This window comes from Scleropages formosus, chromosome 6, assembly GCF_900964775.1.
Source record: "Scleropages formosus chromosome 6, fSclFor1.1, whole genome shotgun sequence".
Taxonomy (NCBI): domain Eukaryota; kingdom Metazoa; phylum Chordata; class Actinopteri; order Osteoglossiformes; family Osteoglossidae; genus Scleropages; species Scleropages formosus.
This window is the reverse complement of record NC_041811.1, coordinates 8,862,931-8,881,137: the sequence shown is the minus strand read 5'-3', so window position 1 is coordinate 8,881,137 and position 18,207 is coordinate 8,862,931. Positions and strand designations below refer to the sequence as shown.

Genomic DNA, 18,207 nt, shown 5'->3' with positions numbered 1-18,207 from the left:
GATCGGTCATGTTCAATTATATACTAATTTTCATCGTTGAAAATGAAAACTGCTTTATCCGAGATTTATTAAGTAAAAAAAACTGATAGGTCAGCAGGTCATATGCACATACAGTATATGTGGTACCAGTGCAAAGTTTGGTGGGCACACTTCCTGGATACTAGTTTGCTTTCACAATGCGTTTCATGAACAAGTGAGGCATCGTGACTTCCCATCGGTTCCACAGCAGTTCCCAGACATGTAGGACACTTGGTTGCTTTGTTCTCACTTTTCTGTCCAGTTCTGCGGATACCAGTATTGCCCCGGTTGCCCTAGTGCACTCACACCTTTGAATTATACTATATGCTGTCACTTGGTTACTTACATATCAGTGAAGCTCTATTTGTGTTACTATATGCTCTCTATGAAATGTTTAAATGTGTCCTGTAAATGCTGTTTGTCTCTCACTGCGGACACCTCACACCCCCGTAGGGACTATGCGTGTGTGAATGGAACCGGGTGGAACGAGTGCTCCCATGCCTCTGCAGAACCATCAATGCTGACCTAGAAAAATGGGATGTTCAGGGTCAGCACGCACTGCCTGGTCACAAGGATGTTCAACGCTAGGTCTCCCAACCCTCCTGACATGCACGGGCAAACACACTACACCCTCATAGTGAACAGACGGAAGACAACCACCTACCGTCCTCTTCTGCACCTAGAGTTCTCCATCTGGGGGACGGCAAGCGTTATGGATGAGCAAATATTTCACTAACGCACGGCTGCTGTAGAAACCTGGCGATCGGGGCCATGTAATTAGGGGTGTTTCCATTCCTTGCTCGCACCTGGTTCTCTGTGACCTTGCAGATGGGAGGGAAACGTGCCATGAGCGTGCTTGCTAACTCTGAGCCAGTTCAGTCATCATACGCCTGCAGCATCATTAATGATGAACTACTGCATTCATGCCTCAACTTCATGCAGGGACCTTTTGACTTGCATGCAATATTGACAAAAGCAGGCGAAAAGTTTGTGTCAGATTTCCAGCCCAGTGAATAATCCTACCTTTGGCCTGGCTCGCTTAGTTTTATGCGCACGTGTCCAGCTTGCAGAGCTACATTTCTCTTCAGACTGTGGTTCTTCTTCAGAATAGTGGCAGGCGTCATGTAGTGTAACTAATGGGTGTATTTAAACCTAACTGTGGCATTTCCCCCATCCTTTTCCCAGGATAGTGCTTTGACTCACGAATTTGTGGAACTGAAATCCAGGTCTTATTTGTAAACAGGAATGAACTGTGGTCCAGGAAAAAATCTAATATAGGGTCAACGAGTAGTAGAGCCTCAGACTTCAGAGCTGTGATCTCTAGTCACTTTCTCCATGACACTCAGCTCCTTTTCACTGTCCACCCAAGGTTTAAATAGGCAACTGAGAGCAACGGCAACTAGGTTTTGTAGATGTACAATAATGATGGTAATATAGGTGTTGGGGTGGCATAGCAACCAACTTCCAGTATCGGTACCTGTGTCCCCCACACATGCCACTTCAACATAAGGACCTACTTGCTGCCTTTGGGAACCATTGCTTCACTACCAGACCAGAGAAAATGATTTCATAGTTTGTTCATTTTCTCCATTCCTTTATCAGATCTATTGTTCATTTTCTTGGAATTCAATGTGTTAAAAATTGAAAACACTCGTCTGCTTTGTGCTGCAAAGATGGGCTCCTTTCCAGCAAGATTCATTACAGCAGAAGTCCAGCTAAAGAACAGAATTGTATTTAAATGTCCGCTGTGTCAAACCTCTACGCTTCTGGGCGTTTGCAGGCAGTTCATGGACTCTGACAGTGTCCACGTTCAATCCCGCCGCCGCCTTTAATCCATAGAATCCTTTTGTGTTTTCCTGAGCTTCCACACTCTCGACACGTCTCCATGTTGGCACCATGCTTTTGATTTGTTTTGCTCTCCCAGAGGAGGAAGTTCTTTAATCACAGTTTTTCTTTTTGTTCCTTCCTAAGTCGTCCCCAAGGATGCGTTGCTGTTTCGGAGGGTAGCAGATGGAACACGTGTCCCGGGTATCGATTGTACACACTAGAAAGAGCTGTGGTATCTCAGAACAATCATTTTTTCATGCACTTTGTGTTATCTGCAAGTCAGTTGTGTTGATATAATATAGGGGTTAATAAAGGGGACTGGCAGGAATGCCAGAACGCAAGGCTGTGAGTTGCTGCAGAGCAGTCTGAGTGTGATTGGCACGCCACCCCACACGGCCTCCCTGTGGTGCTTAAACTATTGCCCGGACAGGGGACGAGAACAGTCGCTGGTACACTGCGTCCACTCAGACACACAAGCAAGCAGATGCATGAGCTGAGAGGATTGGAAGAGGCGAAAACAAGGCTCTCTGCTCGAGATCGAAAGTAATTCACAGTAGACTGACAGCTCTGATAGGGCCGATGAGAGCGTTTGTTTAAGACCACAAGACAGGTTTCCTGCCAGTAGGAGGAGGTAACTAGATCTGAGGAACTTGGTATGGTGGACAAATGTAGCTACATGACATTGAAGCGTTTTATGGGCTTGAAAGGATTTCTTATGGTTATGTGGGTATGCTTGCGTGGGGTAAGCATCCCCTTCTCCTTGTCCATCACTTTGACATACCCCCCTGCTTCTCCTCCTTGGCTGTCTTTTCCACCAGCCGGTGTTCTACAAGGGCGTGGCTGGCTCCCAGGTGACCCTGAGCAGCCTGGTGAACCAGTCGCGGGCCATGCTGGAGGAACAGGCCCGACACTTGCTGACGCAGCCTGAGCGGCAGACCATGTCCTACTACCTGGAGGAATACAGAGATGGCCACGTGGGTGTCGAGCAGCTGGTCATGGCGCTATTTGAGCTCTTCAACACACACGCTAAGGTGAGTCCACAGCGGCGCAGCTCCTGATGGTTCCTGTGTGAAATGAGGCCACTGGCAGCCTACTGGTTTGGCGGTTTGGCACTTTGGCATTGCGCCTTTGAGCAGCAAACTTAATTTCAGTAATGTTTATTTCAGTATATTACCCAGCACTATCAGTGGTTAATGCTAATGGTTGTGGCTCACTAAGGAATCATATCATGTCCCACATACAGTGAACGTTCTTTACCCTTCATCTTTGGCACATGACGCATTCTTGCTTGGATATCTGTTGGCCACCATGCTGGATCCATGTTAACCCATGATATTTCCAGCATGGCATCTGAGTCTTTCTCTCGTTTACTGCAAGACAGGATTTGTGGTGTTCTCCATTCCCAATGATTATCAGAGCACACGGACAGTTAATTCCTGAACTGTTTGTTCAGCTAAAAAAAAAAGGACAAACTGTATGTTATTGTTCAATGGCACAGTTTCCTTCCCAAGGCATCACATTGCATTTATTGCGAAAAGCTTCTTTGCTCTGGCTGCTGGCTGAAGATTCGTTAACCAAACAAATAAATAAAAACATAACAATTGTTTGCCGATGAGAAGGAGCCGTTCCGTCCATCTAGGTTGTTGGATAATGACGTGTTGTGTTGACTCCAGCATATCTAAATCGTCTGTCCAACACACACCCTCACCACCCCGACCTCTGCCTCTCCGCCTGCAGTTCTCCCTGCTGTCTGAGGTGCGGGGGCTTGTCGCCCCCCAAGACCTGGAGCGTTTTGACGGGATGGTGCTGCGGCGAGAGATCGAGGCCCTGAAGGCTCGCCAGGGTGCGGCAGCGGCGGCCAACCCAGACTCTTTCTCCATGGTTTCCTACCCCGACACCCTGACGTCTTCAGCCAGCTACTTGACCTCCACCACACTTAGCTCAGCACGGGTAAGATGACCCTTGGGTTTGCATCAGTCTCTAATGAAGCTCATCGATCCTACTGTGACCTTCTGCATGATATAATATTATGTACCTTTAAGGAGTGCCTGTATTTGGGGCTACTGGGGCACTGATTCAAATCACAGGAGGGTCCTTGCCATGGTATCCTTCATTGATGTAATGGTACAGATGTAACTGGGCAGCAGGCAGCGTGGTGGCTACAGTTGTAGCTCGTGATGGGAAAACCAAAGTTCAACTCCCACCTGCTGCTGTAGTACCCTTGATCAAGGTACTTATCCCGAATTAATGCAGTCAAAATTGCCCAGCTGCAAAAACGGGTAAATAATTGTAAGTAGATTAGTTTCCAAGCACAACATTGTAATTTGCTTTGAAGGAAAATGTCAGATAAATTATTATTATTATTATCATTATTATTATTATTAGCTGGCTCTGCCGGTGCCCGCTGTGTGGTGGGTCTGGGGTTCAAGCCCTGCTTGGGGTGCCTTGCGACACACTGGCATCCTGTCCTGGGTGTGTCCCCTCTTGTCCTGTGACCTTACTCAGGACAAGTGGTTGTTGACAATGAATGAATGAATGGATGGATGGTTTATCATGACAGGATAGTACCTGAGCAGAGTAAGTGCATTTAGCCCATTCATTTCTCCTTGAATTTACCACCAGAACATTGGTGTTTTTTACCGACTTACCTCACTGATGGTCATCCTCCCACCCTTACTTTGTCTGTCTGAGAGGAGGTATGAATCCATCAGCATTTGGGCATGAAGAGTAACAAGATCCTGGTGGGAGTTTTTTGAATGGCCGAGCTCCGCAGGGGGCAAACACTTAGCTAGATGAAGGAGCTCCTCTGGTTGGGTCCTGTCAGGTCATCACTGAAGATTAGAGGACAATGCTAATGACCAAATCTCACTGTGTTGCCACATCATCTGCATGCTCCCCTCTGCACATCGCAGGAGCGACTGCTGTGGTTGATTGATATGATGGAGGTAGGACATCCGCACACCCCACTGCCACCCTTTCAACACGAGTTTGCAGTGTTTTTTCCTCATCTGGGTGATCAAAGAGTGCGTGTGAATGTATGCATACGCAACATATATTCAGCCTTCTACTGTAGATCCCGTATTGCGGGAGTGCGTGTAGAGTAAATGCGTGCATGCGTATGTGAGCGAGCCTGCTACTCCACACCCAACATTTATCCTTCTTTCTGGCGCTTTCTCTCTCTTCTGCATGCACTGCTGTTTTGCTGCTGAGTAGCCGCAGTCAGATGCCTGATTACACAAACAATCGTTGAAACCCACAGTACACTAGAGCGGGGACACTGCGCCAGGCCCGAGGTCCCACTCAGCCAGACTGGGGGCACAAACAGAGTAACGGCAGACTTGCAAAGACTTGGCATTGATCAGAAGCTATGGGGCCATCTGGAGCAAGAAGAGGAAGGGCAGGCGATTGTCACTGTCCACCTTCTCGTGTTCGGCGTCCGCGTGAGAAGGACCGCACCGCTAGAGCTGTTTGCCACCATAGTCTGATGGCCCACAAAGCAGCGCTGTTTTTCTGCAGATCACAGCATCGCAACTTAATTGCCTGAGTCGGCACCCGCCCTCCACACGCACACACACTCACACCCGACCCCGCAATAACTGGTTCGGTTAATAAATTACCTTTAAGTGCTTATCGTGCCGCCAGTAAACGAGCAATTGCTCTTAACTGATAGGGCATCTTTTCCGCTGGATTCAGTAAGGCTTAATGAGGCAAGTCCGTGCCTTCGTTTGCTTATCGTGTCCGGAATGGTTTCGGCGACGTTTTTTGAACATGCGTGATTTTCTGAGCGGTTGCCAGGTACAGATTGCAAACATCGCTGTTCCGTGTAGACAGACGAACCGTCCTCCGTCTTGGCAGGTAACTGCGCCGTTTGTAGCTGTGTCAGGTCACTATTATGAGAAATGAAGACGTTGCAACTTTTATCTGGACTCAGCGAGCGATTTGCTGCGTTATTCACGCTGATCGCTTACAGCAGACAAATAGATGCGTTCTTTATGCTGATCTCTTTTAATTGTTTGCCCCCCCCCCAGAACGACAGCACAATAGAGAGCAGCAACACCGAGGAGCCGCAGGAAACCACGAGGGATCTGCCTGACATATCTCTGGTGAGCCCCCTGTTCCCCCAGCGAGGGAACAAATTGAAGAAGAACGGAGAAATGAAGAGCGGTTGGCGGCTGGCGCTCGGCCGTACTTTACATCAAAAGGTGTAAAGTTTGTCAGTTTAGCCAGTTGCTTCGCATCAAAAGGCCGCAGTCAAGGAGATGAGAAACAAGAAAATATGGAGAGGAGGTGGCGAGGAGGAGAGGAAGTCCTGAGGTGTTCCACAGAAAGGAGCATACGGCTGGGACTATAGTGTAGAGGGGAGACACGCATGTGGATATACGTGTATGAGATCTTGGCAAGAGTGTGATATGGAGGACCGCGGGAAGGACAGGAGCGGTACATGACTGGGGTTCTGGTCACTGAGCTCCTTTATTGTGCTAACCAAGAGGTCACCGGCTCCATTCCCCTGGTGTTAGAGCCCTTTTTACACGTGAGAAAGGTTCAGTGGCCAAGCTGTTTAAAACAAACGCGTGGCTCCATAAGCCTCCCACATTCCTTTGAGAAGGTACACGTGGTAAATTATCTACTGGACACAGTTTTACACGTGATAACCAGGTGAAGTGGTCGGTCAAGACGATTCATGCATCATTTCGTTTTAGTTTTTCTCATCCTCATCCATGTGTTTGGTTCCTCTCCATGTTTCTGCCATGTTCACTTGATTTCATTGCAATGTTTGGGTCAAAGCAGTGTGCCAGCAGTGACCCGAGTCTCCCAGGGACATGTCAACATCGTCTCACTGTTATTCGCTTACTTTCTAGGCAGCCAATGCCTTTTTTTTGCAGGTCTTCAACACCATTCCACTTCGCGTACCCCCTGTGCGCCTGCTCCGAAACTGAATTTGTCTCTTTTCAGGATTTCTCTGCTTTAGGAGCAATGTGCAAGGCAATAAGAGAAGATGATCTTGTCATTTAATGAATGCGGTTAAAAAAAAAAAAAAAAAAACACGGTGAAGCAAAACCTTTGTTTCATGTATTGACTTTCCTACGCCTATTCGCTGTTTTGGAGTGTTTCCTTTCCTGGCCTTAAGCATCTTTTAGGAACCATGAGATCTGAGCACCGTTCCCAAGCAAACTGGGCTCCCGCATCTGCTGCATTTCTTGTGTGTGCCCTGATGTCTGAGACTGATGTTTGGGAAACAAGGGTGATGTTGATGTCAGGGTGGTCTTCCTGCAGCGGTGTTTTTCACTGTCATGTCTTTTCATGTGAAATCTTTGTTTCCTTCTAAGTAAAGAAATGAAAGGTCACTGTGTGAGTTCATGCAAATGGCCGTCTCTGTGTGTGTTTTAGTGTGTGTGCGCACGTAAGCTCGTTTCCGTGACAACCTAATGTCCTCTTGCTCCTAGGATGATGTGCGGTCCACGACAGACTCCCCCCCCTCCTTCAAACCCCCACCCCCACCGGGGGTTCAGAGACGCCACAGCCACCGGGATCAGGCCAAACGGCCCTCCTCTGACTCCTCCCACTCGGGGCTGTACTTCACAGCGCCCCTCCGCAGCCCTCAGGACATGGGCCCTGATCCTCCTGTCCCTGACCCTCGCAGGAAGGAGGTGGTGGCCACGCAGCTGTCCTTGGTCACCCGGCACCCAATCCGGCCCTTCCCCCGGGTACAGTCTCCTAGCCGGGCTGCACCTGCCACCCTCCCATCCATGACGCCCCATGCACCTCGCTGCTCTCTCCCCACAGCCGCGCCCCCGAGTCCAGACAAGCCACTTCCCCCATCCCCTGCCTCCAACCAGCACTTTGTCATGGTGGAGGTGCACAGGCCCAACGCTGAGCCTGACGTCAATGAGGTTCGGCCACTGCCCCAGGCCAGAGGTGAGGGAGGGTCAAGTGTGAAGTAGGTGGGTCTGTGGGCAGGATCACTTGGAGGGCAAGGCATGTAATGATAGGCATATATAGCCGCAACTTACCCGCAGTGTTTGTGCTCCGTGGGAGCGTGCAGAGAAATGATGCAAGAATCTCTAAAAGTTGCCAGATTTTTGTGTCTCAAATCATTCATTTTTTATGGCGTTTCAGTCACAGTCCTCAGGCATTTTTGATCACCTTCTTCATTTGCGGAAATTCGCTTGTAATGCGCTGCAATCACAGCAGCTTGTTTATGAAGATGTCAGTCACTCCAGCAGATTCACTTTTACTTGCATAGCCGGTGAGAGAGGGTCATGAGGCCTGTCTTGCGCAGGATCTGGGGCGTATAGAGGCTGTAAAAATCCGTTAGAGCCTCTTACTGCCCCGCAGGAGTGTGATTTAGCACCTTGACTGCAGATGAACTGCAAGTGTTTTCTGTCACTTTTTTCACTGCAACTGTCTCTGCTCTTAGAATATACGGCCAGACTTGATGATTTACACAAATTGTTGTTTTCCTTTCTATTAAAAATTTTTTGGCATTAAGACATACTACATTAATATTCTGTCTGGACTTAATGGGAGGGGTAATGCCTGAGCTATTTTTGACCCTACTGCTTCTTCGATACTTTTTTAAAAGCTTTGGCATTACGTACAAGGTAATTCATGCCAATAAAGCAATTAGAATTTTTATATTCCCGTCACCACGCATTAATTCACCCTTGAGGATGAGTCGTCGATGGATGGATTACAACAACATATATGTCACGGTATTTTAAATGCATCCTCAAGACAGCCAAGGTTATATCAAACGGAGACAACCAAACAAATGTTTCCATCTACATAAGCGAGTGTAAACTGCAGTTTAATTGCAGAACTGCATAAATTATGTTGACGTGACAGTAACCCCCCCCCACTCACTCATGGCTATATGTTCATATACACGTAATTCTTTGTCTCTGGTCTGCGTGGAAAAATGTGTTCATGTGTAAGGCACAGCGTATATGCATGTCTGTTTCTGTGCATGTATATGATAATGTGCAGAAACTATACACATATCCTCCTGAGATCCAGTCCTTCACTTTTGTCCACTGTAGAGGACGTGTGTTTGTAAGCGTTTCTGCGGAACCGCACATGCTACAGTGCTGAGTTCTCAAGCGCTTCTTAGAGGACATGTCGTGCTTCTAAATGATACAACGTGTTTGGCGGTGGGGCGTCCTAGAAACCCTAGAAATATGTCCAAAAATATATTTTTGCTGTGTCTCAGGATGATTTGGCATCACCTTCACTTTTACATACACGGCCCTGCATACGTTCAGTACTGGTGAAAAGTGTGAGCACGTCGGGCCGACTTGGACAATGTATTTGTATGGAGGAACTGGGTAGAAGTGTGAAAGCAAAGAAACCCACAAATGTCCTACATCTCTGGGAACTGCTGCAAAAGAGCTGGGAAGAAATGGTGCCTCATTTCCTCAGCGCACTTGTTCGACAAATCAAACACTGGTTTCTAACATGGGGTCTCACGCTTCTCACTTGTGCTGTACATGTGTACATACGTCAGCAAGTGTGCGAATGCCTGTGTGTGCATTTGCGCTCCTCTGTGCATGTGTGTAGGGGCATAATGCACAGCACCGTGCTCCCCCACCTTCATCCCTCACCCCCCCCCCAGGAGCCACGCTGTCCCAGCTCTCGGACAGTGGTCAGACCCTCAGCGAAGACAGCGGTGTGGACATCACCGAGTCGGGACGGCTGAGCAAGGACAGCAGCCCCCGACCTTCTCGGACGCGCCCTCCACAGGATGCCCAGGCTGCTGAGCCCGTCTCTAAGCCGGTGAGAGGGGATGGGGCCGGAGGGACTGGAAGAACCGAGGGTTAATAGTGGAAATGGAATGTATATATTGATTTTTTTTTATTTTTTTTAACAGCAGCAGTACCAGGATATTTCTTTGGCACTTGGAGACTCCTGAACGTTTTCTCTGTTTTCCTGTTTTTTTTTTTTTCCCCCATTTCCAAATTGTGTTTGAATTTATTTGTCCTTTTTCGTCCATCTGACATCCCATCGCATCTCATCTCACCGCTCCCTGGTTTAGTCCTCATAAACAGCAGTGACGTGCAGGAAGTGGTGTCTGCGCGCTAGGTGTTTCTATAACTGCGTCCCACCTCTTAGAAGCAGAGGCAGCGCGTCTTCCTGACGGGTCACCTCTGTAACAGAGTCCCTTTTATAAAAAAAAGTCTTTGTCCTCACTCAGTTTCATCATCCGGAGTAACTTCCAAAGCAGCGTACCGTGTTCCTCGGAATAGGGAGATACTGGGCCTAATTATTACCAGGGGTTGTTACAGACCTCTCTCTATTGAGCTTTAGGGGGTGATAATCTATACACTCGCATGAAATGAGGTCTCCGTAGCCGCTCTTTCATGAATCCTTCACGGTTCATGTGTGATTAACAACCACCCTAACTACTTTCTCTATCTCTGTCTCTCTTTGACTCTTTGTGCCTGTCTCATCCTTCTTGCTTCATCACTCTTCCCCTCTTTTTCTCTGTCTCTCCCCCCTCTCCTCTCCCTCCGTCTGTCTCGCCCGCAGCCCGGTCTTCTCGAGCCCACATCCAGCCTGGTCCGAGTGGCCAAGACCACAAGCACCCTGGGAATTGCCATCGAGGGTGGGGCGAACACCCGCCAGCCACTTCCACGTATCGTCACCATACAGGTCAGCTGAAAAGTTCCCATCTCCCTGTGTCGCAAATGGGGGGTGAAGGCACTGGCGCTTAGCACCATCCTGCACTGCACTGCAGTATGAGAGCAGTCGTGGCTCAGAAGGATATGACAGCTTTCGGAGGTGGTTATGATGGTTCCACAGGTTCCTCGAACACTCCATGTGTCCAGGTGGAAAGTGCGTCAGCAAAAAGCACTCTAGACAGTAGCATGGTGTGGACGGTAACACTGGGTCATGTCGCTTTCGTGGTGATATTCACACAGTATCTGCACTTGTTGTTTAGCAGATCACCATGCATTTATTTGCACAAATATCAATATTGCCAGTGTCCGTTAATATATCACCATATTGTAATTCATATTACAGTATTGACATTTTTGTGTTCATATTCCCTTCTATTGCTTGACTTTTTGTTGTACTGCTGATTTGTTGGCTTTTTCTTGATTGAGTGCCACACTTTGAGATGCATCGATGAGCAGCTAATGAGAAAGAGCTCTCATTTTTGGTGCTACAACTGGGCTGAAAGACCACGAAATCAAAAGCACAATGAAATCAAAGGGGAAAATAAAGGGAAAACGATGGGGATGGAGTGCCTTTTAATTGGCGGGGGGCGGAGAGAGGCCGGGGAGGAGAAAACTATTCAGGCATGAGTGGGTTTTAATTCCGCCGACCGTCATACGAAGCCTGTTCATCAGCGCCCTAATGGAAATTCAGCAGAGATGCCGGATGACAGGCGAGATAGCAGTTGGGAGTGTTTGGACTCCTCGGCGCTTTTGTTTATTTCTCTGCGCTTCTGTTTGCGAATGCTGGAATATCTGCAGCCAATCTGCGTCGACACTGCAGCGTCTTCTACATTAATATCCTGTGGTGCCTTCAGTCCGCTGCCTTCCCATAAATCACCTCACCGAATGTTCCATATGGCTGCAGTGTTTGAGCGCCTGTATTCTGCTGGACCCTATCCACCAGGGCTATTTAAACATGAGTTCTGATATCAGCCTACCACTGACGTTATCGTGGGTTCATTTCAGCCGATCGCATAGGCAGGATTATCTAATGCTGCATTTTATTGTAGTGGTCGTCTTGTCGTCTGCAGCTAGCTAGCTTGTGCGTTCTTGAAGGAGCGCTAAGTTCTGTACAAGATTCTTTCAGATTCAACCAGTTTTTTCACTTGTGGTGCCCCAGCATTATGACGAGGTACTTCAAATTTTACTGAAAGGTCTCCATAGCTGAATGGTTTTGGCTGACACTTTTTTCCAAGCCGACCGTCAACGTGAAGCTACTTACAGCTATTTACCCATTTATACAGATGAATAATTTTTACTAGAGAAATTTAGGCTAAGTAACTTGATCAACGGTACTAGGCAGCAGGTGAGATCCAAACTGACGACCTTCAGATCCAAAGGCAGCAACTCTAGCCGCTACGGTGGGTTTCTCAGTTTAAATGGACTTTAATAATTGTGTTCTTATCTAATTGTTTCTCTCTGTCTCTTCTCCCTGTTTCATTTCCACCCTGTTGACCCTTTTCCCTGTCATGTTTACCTTACCTCTCATTTGTTACTTCCGTCTGCCGGATTCTCCTCATTACTGTGGGGTCAAGCAGAGGGGTGGCTCGGCGCACAACTGCGGGAAGCTGAAGGTGGGCCAGGTGATCCTTGAAGTGAACGGTGTGTCACTAAGGGGCCGAGAACATCGTGAGGCTGCACGACTAATCGCCGAGGCCTTCAAGACCAAAGAAAGAGACTACATTGACTTCCTGGTCACGGAGTTCAATGTTTCCTTGTAGGGTCGCGGTGGAGGTCGGGTAATTTTAGGCGTGGTATGGAGCGGTGCAGATGGGAGGACAGAACTGGAGTGTGGCACACATGTTTTAGGTCACATCCCTCCAAATGCTCCTCTTCCTGCCCTGTGCTGTACTTTCTGATGGAATTTGGAGGTCAGGAGGTTTGAGCGAGGAAATTGGTGCCTGGCAGGATCGCTCCAGTTGATTGTGGATGGTTCTCTTCTACACTGGTGCTCCCGCTGACCTCCTTGCAGCCAAAACCCATGGATCTTGGATCCCAGCCCACGTTCCGGTCTTAAAGAACACAAGGATGCCAAGATCGGTGAAGTGACATAGAAGACGTGGACAAAAAGTTCCCTCTGCCCGCACCCCTTCAGATCCCTGGGTGCTCTCTGCATCTTTCCTTTTATTTTGTAGTCCCTAAGGTGCGGTCCCTCAAACAGGTGGGTCCAGAATCATGAGCTGACTTAGCTGGACTCAGAAAAGGACCGTGGTGGGGTGGACTGCTCTGCCGCACCACCAAAACTCATACATGGTGGGGAAAAGGGAAGTCACACCCTTGTGTGCAGCACAACAGCAGCCAAACTGCAAAACCCTACCTGAACAAGTTAAGTCTGCATCCTCGGTCATCCAGTAACGCTGCAACGCCTCCCATCAGTGTTTTCTGTACCCGCAATTGACGTTTTTATGAACACATACTGGTTTGCAGAAGAACAGACATAGCTGAGGAGAGAGGGACGATATGCTGCTCTATACACTGTTACAGTATTATATTTAACGAGACATCTTACGGCATAATGTTTCAAACAATAGTTGAAATGAAGTGTTAAGCTTTGTCCAGTCTTTAACGTACATGAAATTCTTTAGACATTTACAGTCTTTTGTGAGTCAGCCGTATTAGATTTGTCCGCGCAGAACCGCCATCGACCGAATTGCTTGGTGATTATTACACGGAGCACTTGTAATTTGGGTCGGAAGGAGAGGATGAGCTCTCGGACAGACTTGCGATAAAAACGCAGAGCAGAGCCCGCAGTGCGGATCTGCGCCTGGCTTCACGTGGGCCAACTAAAATAAAAAGAAATAAAGGGAACGAAACGGCAGTTTGCACCTACGAAACACTGAGGGACAGACAGCAACTGAGAGGATTAAGGTGGACTAAATGAGACTAATACAGAGTGGTGCTCCCTGGGGTATTTCTAGGGATACTTACTGGGTGGGGGGCGGTATCACAGGGTATTTCAGTAAACCGTCACATGTGTCGCTCCCAGCCTGCAGAGTGATCACTGCAGTCATTAGGAGATTATTATATTCTCCGTGATGAACGGAGCGTTCGGCCCTATCCGGCGTGTCCGTGTTTGCGTGCGCGCGTGTGTGAGTGCGTGTAAGAGAGGGCTCCGGTGACTCTGAGTGACGGATAACTCCAAAGAGGAAGAGAGGCTGGGAATGGAAGGGGGACGTGCACGAAGCAAAGCGATTCTGCCCCCTTTTCCCCCCAACATTTCTATTTGTAGAATGATTTCTACGTTCTGCTACGTTCTGTTTACATGCGTGGGCTCAGCAAAGGTGGAGCTTTGAGGGGTTAAAGCACTAAAACACTATTTTGAATATGCAGTAATAACTTAAGGAAACACTATAAATACATTGTGGGCACTGCAGTATTTTTCTAAATTGGCACACTGCTGTATAGAAATGTTCTGTTTGCTGATGCATGTGATCCCAAGTTTTAAATATATATACAGTACAAACAAATTATATAGTATATATTTTATACTGAATTGTCATTGAAGCCCCAGTATATGGAAATCTGAAGACTGCGAATAAATAGTGTGCAGTTACAGTACATCAGATTTCTTTCGAACAGAGGGTATCCCCATTCTCATGAAAGGTTTGGTGTTTTTCTTTCTACAGCTATTTCTTTTAATCGGCCTGTCCTTCAAAACATGACATGTTGCCATGGACATTTCTTGGACAACGGCAGATGATATTCTGACGGCATTGTTCCATTGCAAGGATGGCAGTGATATCGCAGAAGTTGTAACACAGGATTGCATTTCCCATGTGCATACTGTATTTTTTGTCTTACTCTGGTCTACTGATGTCCCACCACAAGAGCTGATTTAAACATTTACGCCACTTGGACGTCTGTTGTTTATATTTTAATGCAGGGCGGTACTTAAAATTAAACTGGGTAATTTCCCAACATCTTAAGTGTCTGAATGCGCTTTGTGTTGCCGCTGTGGTGCCTTTGCCTTGTGTGCATCACCTCACATCAAAAGGACCTGAAGGATGGCTTAGAAGGAGTCATCCAGCGATGCGTCTCCTTCCTCTTATCGGTGGGAGATAAGGCAGACACAACGTCTGGCGTCAGACTGCCCTCCTCCTCCTCCCCCGTTGGCAGTGCAAAGCAGGCGTCCGTTGACGTTTTACGGCTCGAGGCGCAACAAAAAAAGCAGCTGCTGCCTTTAAAATAGAAAAGTGAGGCTCAAATCAGCATCTTGAACATCAGCCTCACAAAGTCAGAAATGTAGACCATAATATCCTTTTTCAAAATGATCATTAACTGATTGTCCAATAGAGAGTTTCGGAGATTCAGAGTCTATCCAGGAAGTGTAGGGCAAGAGGCAAGGTATACCCTGGACAGGACAGCAGCACATCACAGGACAAACACAGGAAAATTTAGTTACCAGTTCGCCTGAAACGTGCTTTGGACTGAAGAAAAAAACCCACACCAACACCGGCAGAACGTGGAAACTCCACATTTGCCAGATTTAAACCCACATCCAAACACACAGCCCGGGAGATGTGCCACCTTCCCTAATGTCCTCTCCTGTGAAAATCAACACAAAACAGACTCCAGCAGATCCAAAAACAGAAAGGAAATCTTTAAAGTCCATGTTATGTGTTCATGACCGTGTGATTTTAACTAAACATGGGAGCATTTTATGTCCTACATTTAACAATCTTTTATTAATTGTATGGTATAAATCCAGACTACAGAAAATAGCTAATGTGTGCATCTCTGAGGTGGGTTTCTCGACGCTTCTTTGGAGATGGTGACAAGTGATGGTGATAGGGGAAGAATGCTTTATTGATCCAACTGAAGGACTGTAGCAGCGGGTTCAAGTTGGGCAAATGGAAGAAGATGACCCCGACAATAAATACACTGGGGTTGGAACCGGTCGGTCAATTCCCATTTCTCCAGCGATCTGAAGGGTGTTGAGTGTTTGTGCAAGAAGAATGCCGAGAACTGTTTTTAAGTCGTCCTCCGTAAAGAGATTGACCTTTCATGAGCTGTGCCTCTCCTTGCCTGCCTTGTATGGTTTGTATTACGCTGGCGTGTAAAGACAAAAAGCGCGTCGCGCTTTACAGTTAAAGCAGGTACACGCGGAGCCACTGGGCTGTACCGCAGTCCATCTTCTGGTGGAAGTCTTGTCAGATGCACGTTGTCAGCCAGCAAAACCAGTGAACCGGCGACACCAAGCAGCCAGCGGAACTAGTGAAGACGAAGATGACAGACTCCTTTGTCAGGTTGGAGAATGCATTACGTACATGACATTACAATTGTCATTTAGCAGATGTTGTTCTCCAGAGTGAAGTGAAATGATAGCACAACATACACTACACTACCTGCACTCATTCATCCATCTGTACAGCTGAATGTGCTTCTTCACTCCTGTTGATAAAGTCAAGCCAAGTGGGTTTTTACTGACATTCCTCTATATAGCTTGTATACGGTGGAACGAAATGTCGTTTCTCCAGGACCACGGCAATGCAATACACCAAGTTCCCTCTTCTCAGCGTGTCCGCAAACGCGCAGATACACACTTCTCACTATTCTTTAGGCCATGGTTCAGAGTGCTAGATTGCTGTGAGGATCAGCTAACGCTCTGGCTCTGACAACGATGAAGACAAAGCATGTCGGTGCCTCTCCTTTCCCAGTCTGACAACAGCAAAGGTAATAACTTCACTGAGGTCTCCTGCTCTCTCCTTATTACGTATTCATTGAGCTGATGCTTTCCTTCAATAGGACTTGCAGTTTTTAGCTACTAATTATAGTGATTTACTCATTGATTCAGGACTGTAATGTTTACTGTATCAGTGCAGGATAAGTACTTCAATCGGGCTGAACAGTAGGCAGTGGGATTCAAACTCATGTCTTTCAAGTCTGAGTTGGCATCTTTAGCCACTACACCACCAAGTGGCCTACCTGCTTTACTCACAAAAACACTTGTGACATTCAGCTTGTGCCATAGAGACAGAGGTTTATCTTTCCTCTCGTAATTTTTCTCCACAAATTTATATTTATTCATTTAGGAGATGCATGTCTCCAAAGCGACGTACATCTCATAGAAAATACAGTGTGTGCAGAAAGAAACATAGATGCAGATGCATGATTCTTAAGTGCAGTTAATTTGTTTCTTTCCACATTATGAACCAATGTTCAGCACACAAGTAGCTACATAAAACTTTATCAGAATATCAACGATTCCTGATCACCTTCCTGGTAATTTTTTTTGTAGATACATATAAAAATTTACATTACATTATAGGAGTAGCTGAGTAAAGGTTTATCCGGCCATGATTAAGGCCCTTAAGATTAAGATTAAGGCAGGAACCTCCGTGCTTTACCTTTTGTACTTACGTGGGACCACCAAGCAGACAGATGAGGAAGAGCATAGCAGTCTGGTTGGGGTGTAGTGGTTGATAAAGTCTTGTAAATAGCTGGGAGCAGTTCTACTGATGCATTTGTAGGCAATAACCAGGGTCTTCAATTTGATCCGGGCAGCTAGGGGAAGCCAGTGCAGAGAAACGAGTAGAGGAGATAAATGGGAATGCTTCGGCAAATCAAACGCAGCTCGTGCAGCAGCGTTCTGTAGAAGCTGCAGAGGTTTGATGGCAGTAGCAGGAAGGCCACACAGGAGAGAGTTGCAATTGTCCAGATGGGAAGTCACCATGGCCTGGACAAGTAGTTGGGCAGAGTCAATTGTGAGGTAGGGACGGATCCTATGGATGTTATGCAGGATTTATCTGCAGGTCTGGGTTGTGGCTTCGAAGTGCTAAGAGAAACATAGACTTGAGTCAGTCATCACTCCCAGACTTTTAGCCAAGGAGGCAGGCAAAATGAGTGAGTTCCTCAGTGTGATCAAGAGATCATGACAGGAAGGCAGGCCAGCTGGGAGGGGTAGGATCTCTGTTTTGGAGAGGTTGAGTTGTAGGTGGTGATCAGACATCCATGCAGAGATGAAATTCCATGCGAGTCCCTCCCAGGAACATGCTGTGTGTGATCTCCTCCAGCTTCTGCATTTCTCTGTACTCGTTTCCAAAGCAAGATGTAAATTCCCGTGGTTTATTTAATCTTTGCTTTTAAAGCACATTTAATCTTTAGGTAGTCTTTTTATCAACTGAGCATTGAAATTGGTGTATAAAATCTGATTCATAGTTCCAATAAAATATTTGGTTTTATAGATTTTTATAATGTATGTGATATATTGACACAGACCTACATTATACAGCATTACTTCATTATGCTTGTGTGTGGGATTATTTGTCATAGCTCTGTATAAACTGAGTTTATAACAATATGGCTCAGAGTATCATCGCTCAGCCTATGCTAATTTTTTCTTATAGTTTATTCATTTTGCTGACACTTTTCTTGAAAGCAACATAAAATGTCAGGTTTGTACACTAAGCTGCTTACATTTTATTTTACCAGTTTATACAGCTGGGTAATTTTTAGTGTATCAATTCAGGTTAAGCACCTTAATCAAGGGTAATATAGCAGGAAAAGGATTTAAACCAGGTTTTTGATTGTGTAGCCACGGTCCTGACCACTATGGTACCTGCTGCCCATTTTGTGGAAAAAAAACATGACCATGGTACACGTGGTATAAGGGATTTATTCCTTGTGAATATACATATATATATGG

At 46.8% G+C, this 18,207-nt stretch overlaps 1 protein-coding gene across 2 annotated transcripts in view; it reads left to right on the top strand.

Moving 5' to 3' along the window:
* The window catches only part of whrna (whirlin a), a 59,158-nt gene extending 44,701 nt beyond the window's left edge, over nt 1-14,457 (top strand). The window contains exons 6-12 of one of the 2 annotated variants that reach the window (XM_029253022.1): nt 2,664-2,876; nt 3,583-3,795; nt 5,874-5,948; nt 7,290-7,761; nt 9,458-9,618; nt 10,372-10,494; nt 14,189-14,457. In XM_029253022.1, coding sequence (XP_029108855.1) covers nt 2,664-2,876; nt 3,583-3,795; nt 5,874-5,948; nt 7,290-7,761; nt 9,458-9,618; nt 10,372-10,494; nt 14,189-14,224 — 1,293 coding nt within the window. In that variant the 3' untranslated portion in view covers nt 14,225-14,457. Of the gene's footprint in view, nt 1-2,663; nt 2,877-3,582; nt 3,796-5,873; nt 5,949-7,289; nt 7,762-9,457; nt 9,619-10,371; nt 10,495-12,100 lie in introns of both variants that reach the window. The other variant, XM_029253021.1, reaches the window with a different exon arrangement.
* Nucleotides 14,458-18,207: the final 3,750 nt, after the last annotated feature.